At 41.9% G+C, this 14224-nt stretch overlaps 1 protein-coding gene across 8 annotated transcripts in view; it reads left to right on the top strand.

Moving 5' to 3' along the window:
- The window catches only part of AK4 (adenylate kinase 4), a 126577-nt gene extending 114988 nt beyond the window's left edge, over positions 1 to 11589 (top strand). For all 8 annotated transcript variants that reach the window (XM_045897489.3, XM_045897487.3, XM_064589018.1 and 5 more), the window contains 3 exons: positions 955 to 1127; positions 4198 to 4316; positions 5879 to 11589. In XM_045897489.3, the coding sequence (XP_045753445.1) occupies positions 955 to 1127; positions 4198 to 4316; positions 5879 to 5993 (407 nt within the window). In that variant the 3' untranslated portion in view covers positions 5994 to 11589. The remainder of the gene's footprint in view (positions 1 to 954; positions 1128 to 4197; positions 4317 to 5878) is intronic.
- The last annotated feature ends 2635 nt before the right edge of the window (positions 11590 to 14224 follow it).

Genomic DNA, 14224 nt, shown 5'->3' with positions numbered 1-14224 from the left:
ACACATGATAGCCAATGAACCTGAGATCTGCCCTGCAAGATAAGCTTTTCCTCACCTCTGTTTAAACTTGCTTTTTCTTTCCCTGTCATAACAGTAGAGTTGAAACATGCCCCAGGTTGGGTTCTCTCCATTCTTGTGTCTTTTTGGGAAGAGATGTAACTTAATCTATATCTTCTGTAATAAACAACATCAGTTAGATACTGTGGGGGCCATTGGATAATTTCCCTTATTGGAGAAATTAGAAAATAAGCTCCAAGGGAAGCCTAGAACAAAATCAGTAGTGAAAGCTGCATTTCTTTTTTTTTTTCCCCAATCCACTGCAGAGCAGTCCTTTTATCAAATACAATAAGAGCAAATTACTAGAAGAAAAATTAAAAGAAAAACACAAATTCAAGCATAAATTTTAGATTCACTAGGCTTAAAATTACTGTGAAATTACTATAAAATTCTTAAGTGCGTTTTCTCATTTCTGTTGTTACTATGCTAGATTGCAGACCACATGTTGAGTTTTGTAAGATGTAGCATATGGATAAAAATATAATTTGGGGCGTAGCCTAAGAATAATATACGCATCAGCTGTTAAAGCTATAAAAGAACACAAATATAATTTTAGAGGAACAGAAGTGGAAATGGAGGTGATATAACTTGCTTAGGTTACATGAGTAGTTAAGAGCAAAGTGAGGACTAGTCTAGTGATTTTTAGTTTAGTGCATGCTCTACTTGGGTCATGTGACTTCTTAATCTTTGAGTATCCCAAATGCTAAAGCTGGGTTATAAAGTGACATATTTTCTTCTAATTTTAAATTTTTGGAGGTAGACATAAATTCCTGATAGAAGTTTCTTTCTGGGTGGTATATGTATAGATTTGATTATTCTGTCAACTGAAAATATTTCATTGACTCATTGGAATTGGGAAATGTCTTGCATTTGATATGTTTTGTTTTTGGCATTTAGGTTTTCCTAGGACATTAGTTCAGGCTGAAGCCCTGGACAAAATCTGTGAGCTGGATCTAGTGATCACTTTGAACATTCCATTTGAAACACTCAAAGATCGTCTCAGCCGACGTTGGATTCACCCCCCTAGTGGAAGGGTATATAACCTGGACTTCAATCCACCTCATGTACATGTAAGAATATACAAAGCATTTTTACAGACTGACAAGAAAGAGGCAAAACACTCCAGCTGTAAAGTGTAGGAAGGATATGAATAGATTATTCAAAAAAGAGCAAATCTTCATGGCCAGAAGTATTTGAAATTTCTCATTCACTAGTGGTCAAGGAATGCAAATTAAAGTTTATAACATCTGTTGCTGGTGGGGATCTGGAAAAAATGGTACTCATCTTTATTAGGCATATGAAGTATGAATAGTGTTTTTAAAAAGCAACCTAGCAATGTACATTAACGTTTTAAAATACATATATTTCATTCAAGCCACCGCTGGGAGAGTAGGTTATGGAAATGAAAGCACCTAGCGGGTAAGTCATGTACACAGGGATGCTTATTTCAGTGTTGATTTTAGAGAAAAACAAAACAAAATCTGAAAACGAATGTTCATTTACAGGGGATGACTAAATGAATTAGAAATTATGTACATCGTGCAATATTACGTACTCAGTAAAAAGAATGACTTTGTGCTATCGCCTTTGACCTGAAGAAATACTTCCTCTAGGTATTGTTGAATATCAAAAGCAAATAGCACAATGATTCCATTTTTGCAAAATAGTGACCCTCCTTCTTTACACATTATCTGTTTGTGTGTGAAAATATGCTCTCTAGCTTCATAAGAGCAGGGATAAATGGTTATGGCTGGGACTGAATAAAGACTTGGGGTCAGAGTGGCTGGGGTCGTTGGAGTGGTGGCAGTGAGGGTGTAAAGGGACTGGGAGGACTAGAGGAATAAACAGGTCCAAAAATAACATGTGTTTACATGAAACAAACATATGTAAAGTTATATGTTTAAAGAACCTTTTTAAATTAACAAATTCAAAAGAATTACTATTGTTCTTTCTGGTAAAGACATGATTTAGTTCAATGTGATTCTTACCTCTAGTTATTGGATGTTAGATAGAATTACTTGTAATCATCCAAATGTGGAAGGGGTGACAGTTGCATCTTAATGGATTAATGTGTATGGGATAGGTAGATCTGAATATAGGTGGAGTCAATAATTACTACAGAAAACCAACTTCAAGAGGGTAAGGATGCCTTCCCAGCTCCTGAGTGCCATAGATTTGGTAAAGTTCCAGTGAGTCTTGTTCATTTGGACAAAGTACTAGTTGCCTTTTGAAGTCTCCTTTTTATTTGTTTTTTATTTTTATTTTTTTTTTAAAGATTTTATTTATTTATTTATTTGATAGAGAGCACAAGTAGGCAGAGGGAGAGGGAGAAGCAGGCTCCCGGCTGTGCATGGAACCCGATGTGGGGCTCGATCCCAGGCTCCTGGGGTCATGACCTGAACCGAAGGCAGATGCTTAACCTACTCGGTTAACTGACTGGATTAAACTCGGCGATGCTTAATGAGCCCCAAAGTCTTCTTTTTAAAATGTAATTCTGGAATTCCTTTATTAGGTCCCTTCCCCTTTTCCCTCTCAAGAAACTGGTATAAGGGGAAAAAATGGATGGAGAGGAAAAGAGGATTCTGCATATGCACTGATGTCCAACACGGATGCTTCACATTTTAGCTTTGCCTAGACCTGCTGAAGCAAAGATTCTCATAAAGTTTGAGAACCTTTAACACTGAGTTGCTTTCAAAAGACTGGGTATCCTAAACGAGCACCCGCAGTTACAGTGCTGCCTCCAAGACAGCAGGGAAAGGTACTAGTCTGGGCCACCTCTACCTGCCACTGTGGCCAAGCTCTCCCAGAAGGAGGGATGCGGTCACTCTAGCATCATTTCCTTCTTTGTAGAAGCAGCTGTTGTATTTATCGGTGCTCTGAGGTCCTGGAAATGACTTCTGAGCTTTGCAGCTCTAAGTAAAATAAAGGGGAAGAGAATAAAGGTGATGTACAGCCGTCTCCCACCCCCATCTCCCCTGTTGTGTCAGGTTAACAACCATGGAATACACGTGATGATTATGGGGCTCACCAATAAATCATAAGTGCAGGTTATGGACCCAAGGCCCTGAGCTGTAATGGAATTTTAGTGTCTTTCAAATTTATAGCTGGTTTCTGATTATCCAGTTGAGCTGCCTGAGCCTTGGTTCTGCTCTAGCCTGCCTTTTGACAGATTTATTCCTTGTGACTCTCTCCCCTGGCAGGTAATAGCCATGGACATGGGAGGCAAGATCCTCATGTCCATGTTGCTATTTGTAAGTAGGTATGTTTCCCAAGGAGGTTAAAATACATCAAAAATCAGGTTTTCTAAATTGCCATTTTTTAGTTCTCAGAATGTTTGTTCCTGATTGTCATAGGCGTATAATCCATGCCTATTTTAATCTGCCTTTAAGTAAGTCATTATATGATCTAGGAAAATAACCTGAGTAAGATTAATCTCAGGAAAGAATTTGAAAGCTAGCAAAGGCAGGACCAAGATACCTTCTCCTAGATCAGTGTTCTCCTAAGTAAACCAGTTGGTTCTTTGAGACGTTTTCTTTTCTTTTTTTAATTTTGTTTATTTATTTTAGAGATGCAAGCAGGGGGAGGAGCAGAGGGAGAGAGAGAATCTCAAGTAGACTCCCCACCGAGCATGGGGCCCCATGTGGGGCTCTATCTCACAACCCTAAGATCATGACCTGAGCCGAAATCAAGAGTCGGATGCTTAACCGACTGAGCCACCCGGGCGCCCCAGACATTTTATTTTCTGTATTAACAACTCAAACTTTAGAAAGCAGGGCAGTTTTAGGAATGTTTAGAGGACCAGAGTGTCATTGTCTAAAGGTTGTTTGTTGTTGGGGGAGGCAGCATGGAGTTTTAAACTGTAAATTGAAAGTATCATTTCTCAATAGCACTGAAACGTGTTTGGAAAGATCTGAGAATTTAATAAAGATTCCATGTCAGCTCTCACGAAATAAGGTTAACAAGACTGTTAGGAGTGTTATTTCTTTTTCAATTACTTTCACTGTTACCATTGTCACTCAGGCCTAATTGATCATTCGGTGGGAGACCAAGGTGAATACACGGATTTTGCACAGGAAAGTTTCTCGTCTTTGGAATGGCCCAGGTGTTGGCCATATTAACTGGTTTCTCTGGTATTTGTAGGGGATTGATGACATCACGGGTGAACCGTTAGTCCAGCAGGAGGATGATAAACCTGAAGCCGTGGCTGCCAGGCTAAGACAGTACAAGGATGTGGCAAAGCCAGTCATTGAATTATACAAGTGAGTGTGCTTTACCATTTTCATGGCAGATGGTCAGTTAGAACCATATGGCGCCCAGTGGGAAGGACACCAGGCTGAGATGGGATTGTGTTTCTTTAAGCTAGACAAACCCTAAGGGCCCAGTACCTCCCTGGGAGTCGGGTGAAATGCTGGGGTTGTATGTGGGAGATAGAGTCCAGTTCTTTTATGCTGAAATTCTTGTAATACAAGGGCCAAAACCTGATCTTCTCTGTCTGGTTGTAAAAGTATGTCTAGGATTATTTTCATCTTTCTTTTCAAGGAGCTGAAATATGGTTTGTATTTTGACACTCCCACATGTAAATATCTCTTTGGATAGAAGATTAGAAGGGACCTTTCACCTAGATATGTCTAGAGGGAATTTAACCAAAAAAAGTGAGAACTGTAAGCTACAGATGGCTGCGGGGGCCAGGCAACTGTTGGAAATGAGTGTCAAACCTGGTGGGGGATGTGTTCCTCTGGGCAGTTGAGTGACAGCTTCTGTGTTGCTCCAGCCAGTTATTTCCACGGGGGCACTCAGGCCCAGAGTGGCCAGTGATCCTTGTTTTTTAAGAGAAGCAGAAATCTGGTTGGCTGTGAGTCAGGGGGAAAAAAATCCCAATTTTTATATTGGCAACAAATAACGTTTTTTTGTTTTTTGTTTTTTTTTTTTTTAAAGATTTTATTTATTTAATTGACAGCGAGAGAGGGAACACAAGCAGGGGGAGTGGGAGAGGGAGAAGCAGGCTTCCCGCCGGGCAGGGAGCCCGATGTGGGGCTTGATCCCAGGACCCTGGGCAGACGCTTAACGACTGAGCCACCCAGGTGCCCCAACACATAACATTCTTAACAGCATGCACACTGAACAAAACCCATTTGCAGACTGCATTCAGGACAGCTGTCTAACAACCACTGCTGGAATCAATTTCTGACCTTTTAGCACCCAAACAATTTAGCAGCCCTTTAGATCAGAAGTTCCTGATCATGTCATTATGATATATCCTGTGTTTCATGATCTGTTGTAAGTAATAAGGGTTTTATGGTACCAAAGTTTGTCAATGATTTATTTTTTGAAAGTGTATACTGAGGTAGATTTGAGATTGTCCGTATAATGTTATTCTTTGGTATGTTTTATTTTTTTAGTTTTTAGCTTTTTAAAGATTTTATATATTTATTTGAGAGAGAGCAAGAGAGAGAGAGAGAGAGAGCACAAGCACCGGGGGAGAGCAGAGGGAGAGGAAGCAGGCTCCTCGTTGAGTAGGGAGCCCAGCGCGGGGCTCGATCCCAGGACTCCTGGATCATGACCTGAGCCAAAGGCAGAAGCTTAACCAACTGAGCCACCCAGGTGCCCCTCTTTGATATGTTTTAAACAGGAGAAGAAGAGGTGGCATCGTGACAAGCATGCTGGTCTTATTTAGGTACACGCAGCGTGGGTGTTGGCACTTAGCAGTGTGTGTGATAGACCACGAGATCGTGCTTGTTTTATACCCAGGATCTTCCCTCGCCCTAATAGCATGTTAAAAGGAAGCCTAAAATGCCTTCATGTGTTGGATTTTGCTTTTCAGGAGCCGAGGAGTGCTTCACCAATTTTCTGGGACGGAGACTAACAAAATCTGGCCCTATGTTTACACGCTTTTCTCGAACAAGATCACGCCTATTCAGTCCAAAGAAGCATACTGAGCCTGCCCAGTGGAAGAACCAGGAAAATGTCGTTCATTCAGTTGTATGTGTAGTATTTTGGTGCCGTGTCCCAAGTTAGAAGCTAGTGGGGATAGCTTGCAGCATCTTTTCTAGTTTAAATGGTGAACTGAAATGAAAACGAATGAGTAGAAAGCATTCCTCAAGAGGCTCCTCTCTGCCTTTCACGAGAAGGGTCACCTACACATGTCTAAGATGCCTCTGCACGTCTCGAGCCCTTCACAAGAAAACAAGTACAGGCTGGACTTCGAACGGCGTCTAACCCAAACTCTAGCTGATTTCTGACCATCACGTTGTTGCCAGAGTAGCATTTTCACGCGTGACAGTGTTGGCCTCTGGTTCCCTCCGTCCTCTGAAGGCTGTTGAATCAGAGCATCAGGAGGCCTTGTCCCAAGTTCTCTGGTATGTGCGCTTCCTGGTGACCATGCGATTGAAGCCAGTTGCTCTTTGTGGTTGCTTCCCTCGCTGTGAGTGACTGTCCACAATTTATTTTTTCTGTTAGGAGTGATACCTTTTCTGCATCCATGCTCCATAGAATCTCTCCTTTGCAGACATCCTGGAATGAACGGATTTGGCTTCCACTATTTTTATTAGACTGTACTTTTTTTACATCTGTTTTCTCCCTCCCTAGGCTATGAAGTAATACAGATAGTTACTGCTTTGATCCCTCTCAGATCCCTTTCTAAGAACTGAGAGCAAGGGGAGGCTGTCAGATCGCTTCCTGCAGCAGGAACTGGGCTCTGCAGAGGGTCTTCTTACGCTGCTGGGCTGACTCTTCATGGGTTGATACTGCCCTTTTCTTTTATTGTGAAAAAAATCCTCAAAGTCTTAGGGAGCCTTCAAAAAAATGGGAGATCCTTACCTACATAAATGTTAAAGGATCATGTCTTGTGTATAGAAGTCATAAGACCATATGAAATTACTGCACTAAAAGAATAGTTTAGCTTTTTATTCAAGACAAAAAAAATGTATTTTGAAATGCTGCTAAATAGTGATGCTGACAGTGTTTTTCTCCTGTGAGTGACCCAAGCATATTATAAATGGTTGGCAGAGGGAATGGAGCCTGTGGGTTGAGGAAAATATTGCATCAGCTGTGCCCATAACGGAGTATGACAGCTTTGCGATTATGGGAAAACAAATTCTTAAAACTTTTTTTCTATTCCAAAGATGCTTTCTGTGGGGTGGCCATTAAGTCTAGAAATATAGATAATACAATTTTGTCATTCTTCGTAATGTACAATAAACCATTTATTAAAGATTTGCCCGGTTTCCAGACTTGGTGGCCACCTAATGTCATTTTTGCTCTTCTCTGAGAAGGACAATGAAACTTGTTCCTGTTGCCTTAAAAAGAAATACCCTCTTCATGCATCGTGGTTGTCCCTAAAGAAGGTCCTTGCTATTCCTGGAAGTGACTTCTGTCTAGCTCTTCATACTGGAGAAAAAAAAAAAAAAAGCCTATTTCAGCACACCCCTTGTGTTGCAGCGTGTTCTTTATTTTCTGAAGATGTCCCAGCAAATCTCTAGCCAGTTCCCTGGCACATGTGTTCTGTATGGTAACGATTGCATCTTCCTTGCAAATACTGCCCTACTCTTGCCAGTTCCTCTCCCTCTATTCCTTCATGGGAGTATTCTTTGACTCTCTTAGTGGAAACATAGACTGGTCTCCTCCTCATTCTCTAAATCACCTCCCTGTGTTACTTTTTAGGTGTATGCAGTGGAAATGCCCAGTTCAGGTCTGTGACACATCAGTGCATGATACAGACTTCTGAGTGCTTTAGAAGATCCATGTGTGAATGCCAGTTGGTGGGATTGGGGTGAAAAGACGTGTGGGTAAGGCTCAGGTATCGGGGGGAACCAGGTATAGAGAAAACAAGTCTGAAATGAGGAAAACTGCACAATGTAGACTAGTACTGCCATGGAGACCATTTCCACAAACTAGGAATAGTAGAGAGTTAAGGTTATTATGTGGATAATTCAAGAAAGAAAAGTGTGTGCCCTTCTAGAAGCAGACACATCTTAGCTCTTCCTTTATTCCCTTTTTGTTTAACAGACTCCCTTTGGAGTTTTCGAGAGAGATGTGGGAAATGGGAAATGGCTGGTCCCTGATGCCATGCTCCAGTCCTCCATCCTTCCCTCCTCTCTTCCAGAACAATAGACAGTTCTAGTCAGCACTGGAGCCCCTCAGTGTGTCAGTGGCATTTGCTGTTTCTGAGGCAGCCCAGCAATTGAGGGTCCTGTGCTTGGTGAGACCAAAAAAAGACAAACACCTTTTCCATGGTCTTTGAAAGATGATACTTATTTCATGCTTAGTGGCCTAAAAAGTCTATTTCTCATTTTCTTAAGCAAGCTCTCTAGTTTTTCTTCCAATAATTTTGTAAAAAATTAAAATCCTCTTGCAAATATTTTGACAAAAGCAAAGGGGACATCTTTCCTTGGTTTTCCTTCTCCTGCCACACATATGGTTCCTTCAGAGTTACACAAAGAAAGTAGTCTGGGTGTCTCTAAAATTCCTACCTGTCCTCATATCCTGTGATTCTAGTCAGTTGTGAATTCATTTTGCTTTCCATTATCTGAACAGGCTTCCCACTTAACTTGGAACTTGGAAACATGCCATGTTTAATATCCTCTTAACACTAAGGCAGACATAACATAAGTACCATTTATGGAAGGCCTTTTGGGTGCTAGGTGCAGTTGTAGGACATTTGCAAACATTTAATCTTTCAAGCATCCTTTGAGATAGGCATGAAGAAGGCAAGGGTCAGAGATGTGAAGCATCTTGCCTGGGCTCTTGCTGCCGATGACTAGTGCAGCTAGGACTCAAACACAGGCTTCCCTGACTCTGAAGCCTGAGTTGGCTCCTGGATGTTTACTGTACCCTATCCCACAAACCTGGGGTGCTGAGCCTGCTTGATTTTACTAGTGGCCTCACATCAAAAGTAGCAAAAAAAAAAAAAAATAGCAAAAGTGACATTCAGCTCTGTATAGGACTGTTCCTTTTTTTTCCATTTGCTGAAGCAAAGGGAGCTGCTAGAGGAAGGTCTGAGCCCTTGATCTTTTATAACTACTCATTTATAAAATGAATGGCTGTTGAAATAGGTTGGGCTTGGGTCCAAGCTAGTCTGTGGAGGAGTCAGGTTCATGTTCCTCACCTACCCTTTTGGTGTCCATGGTGTTGTACCTCGGAAGGGACGTTTACCGTTGAGCCACCCCCAGCTGTCGTGCTCTCTCTAGACCTGGGCTGCTGAGAGCTCTCCAGATGCTACTCACTTTCCCTGATACCAGAACAAATCACTCCCTCACTCGCACCCCCAAGTAAGGCCCTTATAATAAACTGTTCCTGCCCGAAGTGCTGGCAGGTGAACAGAGGTGATTGAGCCGCTAACACAGGGCAACCCTTGATTTTTGTACCATCTTCCCTATATCACATGACCCATCAACCTGATGCTGAATGCCAAATGCACACCTTTGCTCTGCTTGGCGTGCACGATTCTGGCGATGACCAGGGGCGACTGGCTTCCTGCCTTCCCTAGGGGCCCTCCCTGCCCCCCTCCAGCAGCCACGCTCGCATGAGCTCCAGCTTTACCCAGGCTCTGCCCCTTTCTTTGGTAGGGAAGGAAAAAGGTAAGAGCCATGGGTGAGGGGGATTCTTGGAAGGAGGGACTGCTGTGGCTTCTCCCACCACGTAAAATGTTGAGACAGGAGAGTTGTAGATGGAAGGGTGCTTGTGCACGATCATAAATGGGACTTTTAGAACATTCAGTTCACTGTCAACTGATTTCAGTATTTGACTTTAGCTGTTTAGCTGAATAAACAGCTTATCAGCCTCTGCTGGAGGTCTGGCTTAAATCATAAAGACTGCAAATTTCCAAATGTGTGAAGACATAGACACTCTTAGTAGTTACTGTTGATTAGTACTTCATGCTAAGCACATTATATGCATTGTCTAATTAAATCCTCAACAATTACCCTACAAAACAGATATTTCAGTTATCCTGCTTCTTTGTGTAAAAACTGAGGTCATCCTGTTTACTTAGACTTGTGTTTTCATGTACCTATAGGGATGAATCAGGAAATTCAGAGGGGTCTTTTGTGTACCTTTTTCTCCTTTGAGCTCCCCATTCTAATTAATGGATAAAACAGTGTTATTTGTACCTGGAATCTTTGCTTTTGGCGCTCTGGTGCTGAGGCAAGAAATGAGCACTCAGTGGGTCCTGGTGGTAGTTGCACACTGTATATGCAGAGGGCATACATCTCATCCGCACTCTGCTGGGTTGCAGGATCTCGGGAGACATTCGTATCTACCTGATGAATTTCATTTATTACCTTGTATTTAAAAGTATCTTTTCTTGCTGCGGTGAATTTTGCCAGCCAGAGACGCAATTCCTAAGGCCAGGTCGTGTTCTTAGTCTGAATTGCTTTCTTTTCAATTCCCCTGCATTTTTAGTAACTCCCTTGTTTTACTTAGTGTCTCAAAAGAAGAACCTAGCAGTAGAGACTTTTTTTTAAATGGGAGTGTGGTCTGGTCGTAAGTTATCCCTTTCTACCTATAACTGATCCAGTCTGGTTTCTAGATGAAAAATGTGCAAGACCCAGATGTGGGGAAACCATGAGGCCGTATTTCAACTATGAAGAAAAATCTGCTTCCTGCATCTGTTGAGACATACTATAATTATAATTGTTCATACATGCCATACCTGTCTTTTAACAAATTGCACAAGTCTTGCCAAAATAAATGCCATTATCTGTGTGCTTCAGGGACCCCCCCCCCAATTTGATCAGAGTGTGTGTCTTATGTGGGTCTGTGTGGGGGGGAGGGAGAGATGGTAAACGCCTCCAAAAGGATGAGAACCCTTGGATGGGATGGGTATGCATTCCTTCCTGGTAATAATTAGACTATTCCAGGAAACAGCGTCATTCTGTGGGAATAAAGGTTTCCTGTTTAAAACTTTGCCAAGGAGCAGCGCACCTTGAGATTCTCCTGGGGGTTGGCGTGTGTCTAATTCCATTTCATAAAACCTTTCTTTGTTTTGAAGCTTTGGCTGTAAAGTCAGAAATGTACTAAATAAAAACTGTTTTGTATTTAATTTAGAGAAGAGTAAAGGGGAGAAAAAAAAACCTCAGTGTTTATGTAAGCTTCAAGGTGTTAGGGCTTAGAGGGCTTTTCTAGTTTTATGAGAATTTGTACTACTGATTTTTATATATTCCTGTTTTTGAGATGAACAGATCTCGGGAAATTGTTGCATTACAATGGCATTTCACTGTGACTCCTCTCAAGCTCAAATCTGTTCTCTAAGCCAATGACAACTTGTCACTTCGGTTTACTGTCCTGTGAAAAGTCAGCTCCAGTTTCCCAGAAGTTGTGTGTTTACGATGAGTCATTGCTTCTCCTCAGTGCGAAAGTTGTCAGCCCTCTTGATTTGGGTGTATGTGCTTAATTCAAAGTATCTAGACCTGTAGTCTAATCTGTATATGCTCTCCTAACTGTTAATTGTGTTATTGACTATTTTGATTATCTTGCTTGAAGATTGATTCCTACTTTTTAATTTGGTAGAAATAAAGGTTTTTTTTCTGCTTATAACTAGTGGATTAATTTAACATTTGTGTAGCTTTTTACACTTGAGAGTATACGTCTTCATAGATCTTCTCGTTTATGCCATTCTGCAACCACTTCATTATCAACAGTGTTATCTCCAATTTGCAGATGAAGAGAATAGAGAACACAGTGTCGCCTGGATGAGGTGACAGTTGGTGGCAGAGCAAGATCATGAACATAAGCATTCTGATCCCCAGTCTCATTTTCTTTTCTGCAACACCATGTTACCTCACTTTGTATACACTCAAGCACCTTATTTCTCTAGCACTTTATTCTTTACGTATTTTCATATACATCCTTTAGTTTTGTTCTTGAAACAACAGAGCGATGTGAGTCTGTTCTCCCTCTGTTTTTGCAGATCGGGAGACCAGATCAGAGTGAGTCCAAGGTCATAGTGTCCAGGGCCACTCCGCAGAAACAGAAAAGTCCACAGGCCTGGCTAGTGGAAGCTGGAGTCATGGAGGAAATAGAGCTTCTGCAGAAGCCTCCCTACAAGGGTGGGGGTGGGGGGTGGGGGTGGAGGATGCCCTGGCTTCTCCCAACCTCACATTCTCCTGTCTCCTGCAGAGGCTTCCCATCGGCTGTGTTCAAAAGCCACCTGGCATAGGAGCCTGAGGAATGTGTGGAGTTTGTGTGGAACAGCATAATTTAGTTCAAGCTGACTGATAGAAAATGGGCCTAAGACGAGTATATCATGTCATCTAGTTATACCTTTGATTCTCTGGTCAAGCACTATTAGGCTCTGGGGATGCAAAGATGAGTAAGACCCAGTTTTTGCCCTTGACTTCCTCAGTCACCTGGAGGAAATGGAGATATATTTAGATAACTACACATGACTTAGAATTAATCACTGGATTATAATTGAAAGAATACAGAGGTAGTGACTTTCTTGGCTGGCCAACTAGACCAAGTAAGAGCTATTATTTGAGCTGAATGATGCAGGAAAGAGGGAACCCAAGCTGAGGGAATGGTATGTGGGCAGAAGTATGAGCACCTATGCCAAGTGGAGGCCAGAAAGGTATGAGGCAGCACTGGGGAGAGAAAGATAAGATTGCGTTGTATTGGGAAGTTGTACTGACCTGGTCTTAACTTTGTTTGCTTGTAGACCATAGACTATGCCAGAAAGTGACTCATCACATTTGCATGATAAAATTGTACTATAGGTCTGAACTAAGATATGGTAGAGCTCAACAAAAAGGGAAGCTGGATTATAACAGGAGTAAAGAAGAATTAAATGTCTCCAGGGGAGGGGTTGGGGATAACAATGAAATGGGGGTGAGTATAAGGCTGTGGGGAGTGGCAGATGCTGTGAAGACTGCAGTGCACTGCTTTTTCTCAAAGGTGAGTTGCTGTTCCTCAGCTCTGACCAGTAGTCACCACCTTGTGCTTGCTGACCCAGTGCGGCCCATCATTCAGTTTAAGAGAAGCCAGAAATCAATGTTTTCATGTGAAATGTTTTAAATGTTTACAATTTAAATTAAAAAAATTCCACAGGCCAAACAGTGTATTAAGTCAATTTGGGACTTCTGGCGTAGAGACACATAGGAGGTTAGGAATGATGATCTTAGTGGCTGGATAGATGTCTATGAAGTAAGGAGGTATGTAAAGGCAAGAATGTGAAGGTGAGGATTTTCTACCTTTGATTAACAATAAAATTGTGTAGTTTTCTAGAATTCTGCGTTGTCAGGACACCACCTATTCCAATGAATCACTTGAGGTTTTTTTACCCCTAGAGTTCCCCTGAGTGTGATTCCTTTCAGCCAGTGAATATTTAAGCATCCAGTAATTAAATGTGTGTGTATGTGTGTATATATAATACATGTGTGTGTAATAGAATTATATATGTGTGTACATATATGCATATGTAATATAAGGTGCTAAAATTTATTGAGGGTTTGCTCTGTGGTGCCAGGCAATAGGTCAAGCATTGTATACCAGCTACAAGTAGTGAAGCTGAGGTTCAGAGAAATGAAGTTATTTGCTCAAGACCACTCACCCAGTAAGTGGTAGAATGAAGACTTCAACTCCACGTCCCTTAGGATTATTCAGCTCTTCTTCCTCATTCTGACTCTCACTGCCCAAAGACAACAAGGGACCACATTAAGGGCTCTGCAACCAAGGCACCTTTGGCTTTGGGCAGGAATTCCAGGAGTCGGGGTGGAGAGCCCTGCCACGTGGAGGTGACTAGGACTTGAGCTGTGTTGGGTCTCCAGTGGCCAGCTTTTTTCCTAGCCAGAATCCTATGGATTCTTTAACAAGCCTAGAAGGCCTCCCATGGAAAGATTAGATCTCGTAGTCCATCAGGAGCTGACACTTTGCATTCCCCCATTTCAGAGCCATGTACCCTGAGAAAAGAAAAAGGTTTCCTGACAAGGAAAAACCAGTGATACACAAATGAATAGTTCATCTCTAAGTCAGGACAGATCAGCGACCCTTGTCACAGGAATAGCCCACATACACTGACCACTCTAGATCCACTATGTCATATACATCAACCATCCTGGGTGCACTTACCATATCAGATTACTCTGGACATGTTGGCCACCAGACATACCAGCTATCCTGGACACTGATCATATGCACCCACCACATTATGGAAACCTCTTATCAGTGTGACAGG

This window comes from Mirounga angustirostris, unplaced genomic scaffold (assembly GCF_029215605.1).
Source record: "Mirounga angustirostris isolate CCGP_5_RB_7025 unplaced genomic scaffold, mMirAng1.0.hap1 SCAF_4, whole genome shotgun sequence".
Classification (NCBI taxonomy): domain Eukaryota; kingdom Metazoa; phylum Chordata; class Mammalia; order Carnivora; family Phocidae; genus Mirounga; species Mirounga angustirostris.
Note: the sequence above shows the minus strand (reverse complement) of the source record. Positions and strands in the feature narration are given on the sequence as shown.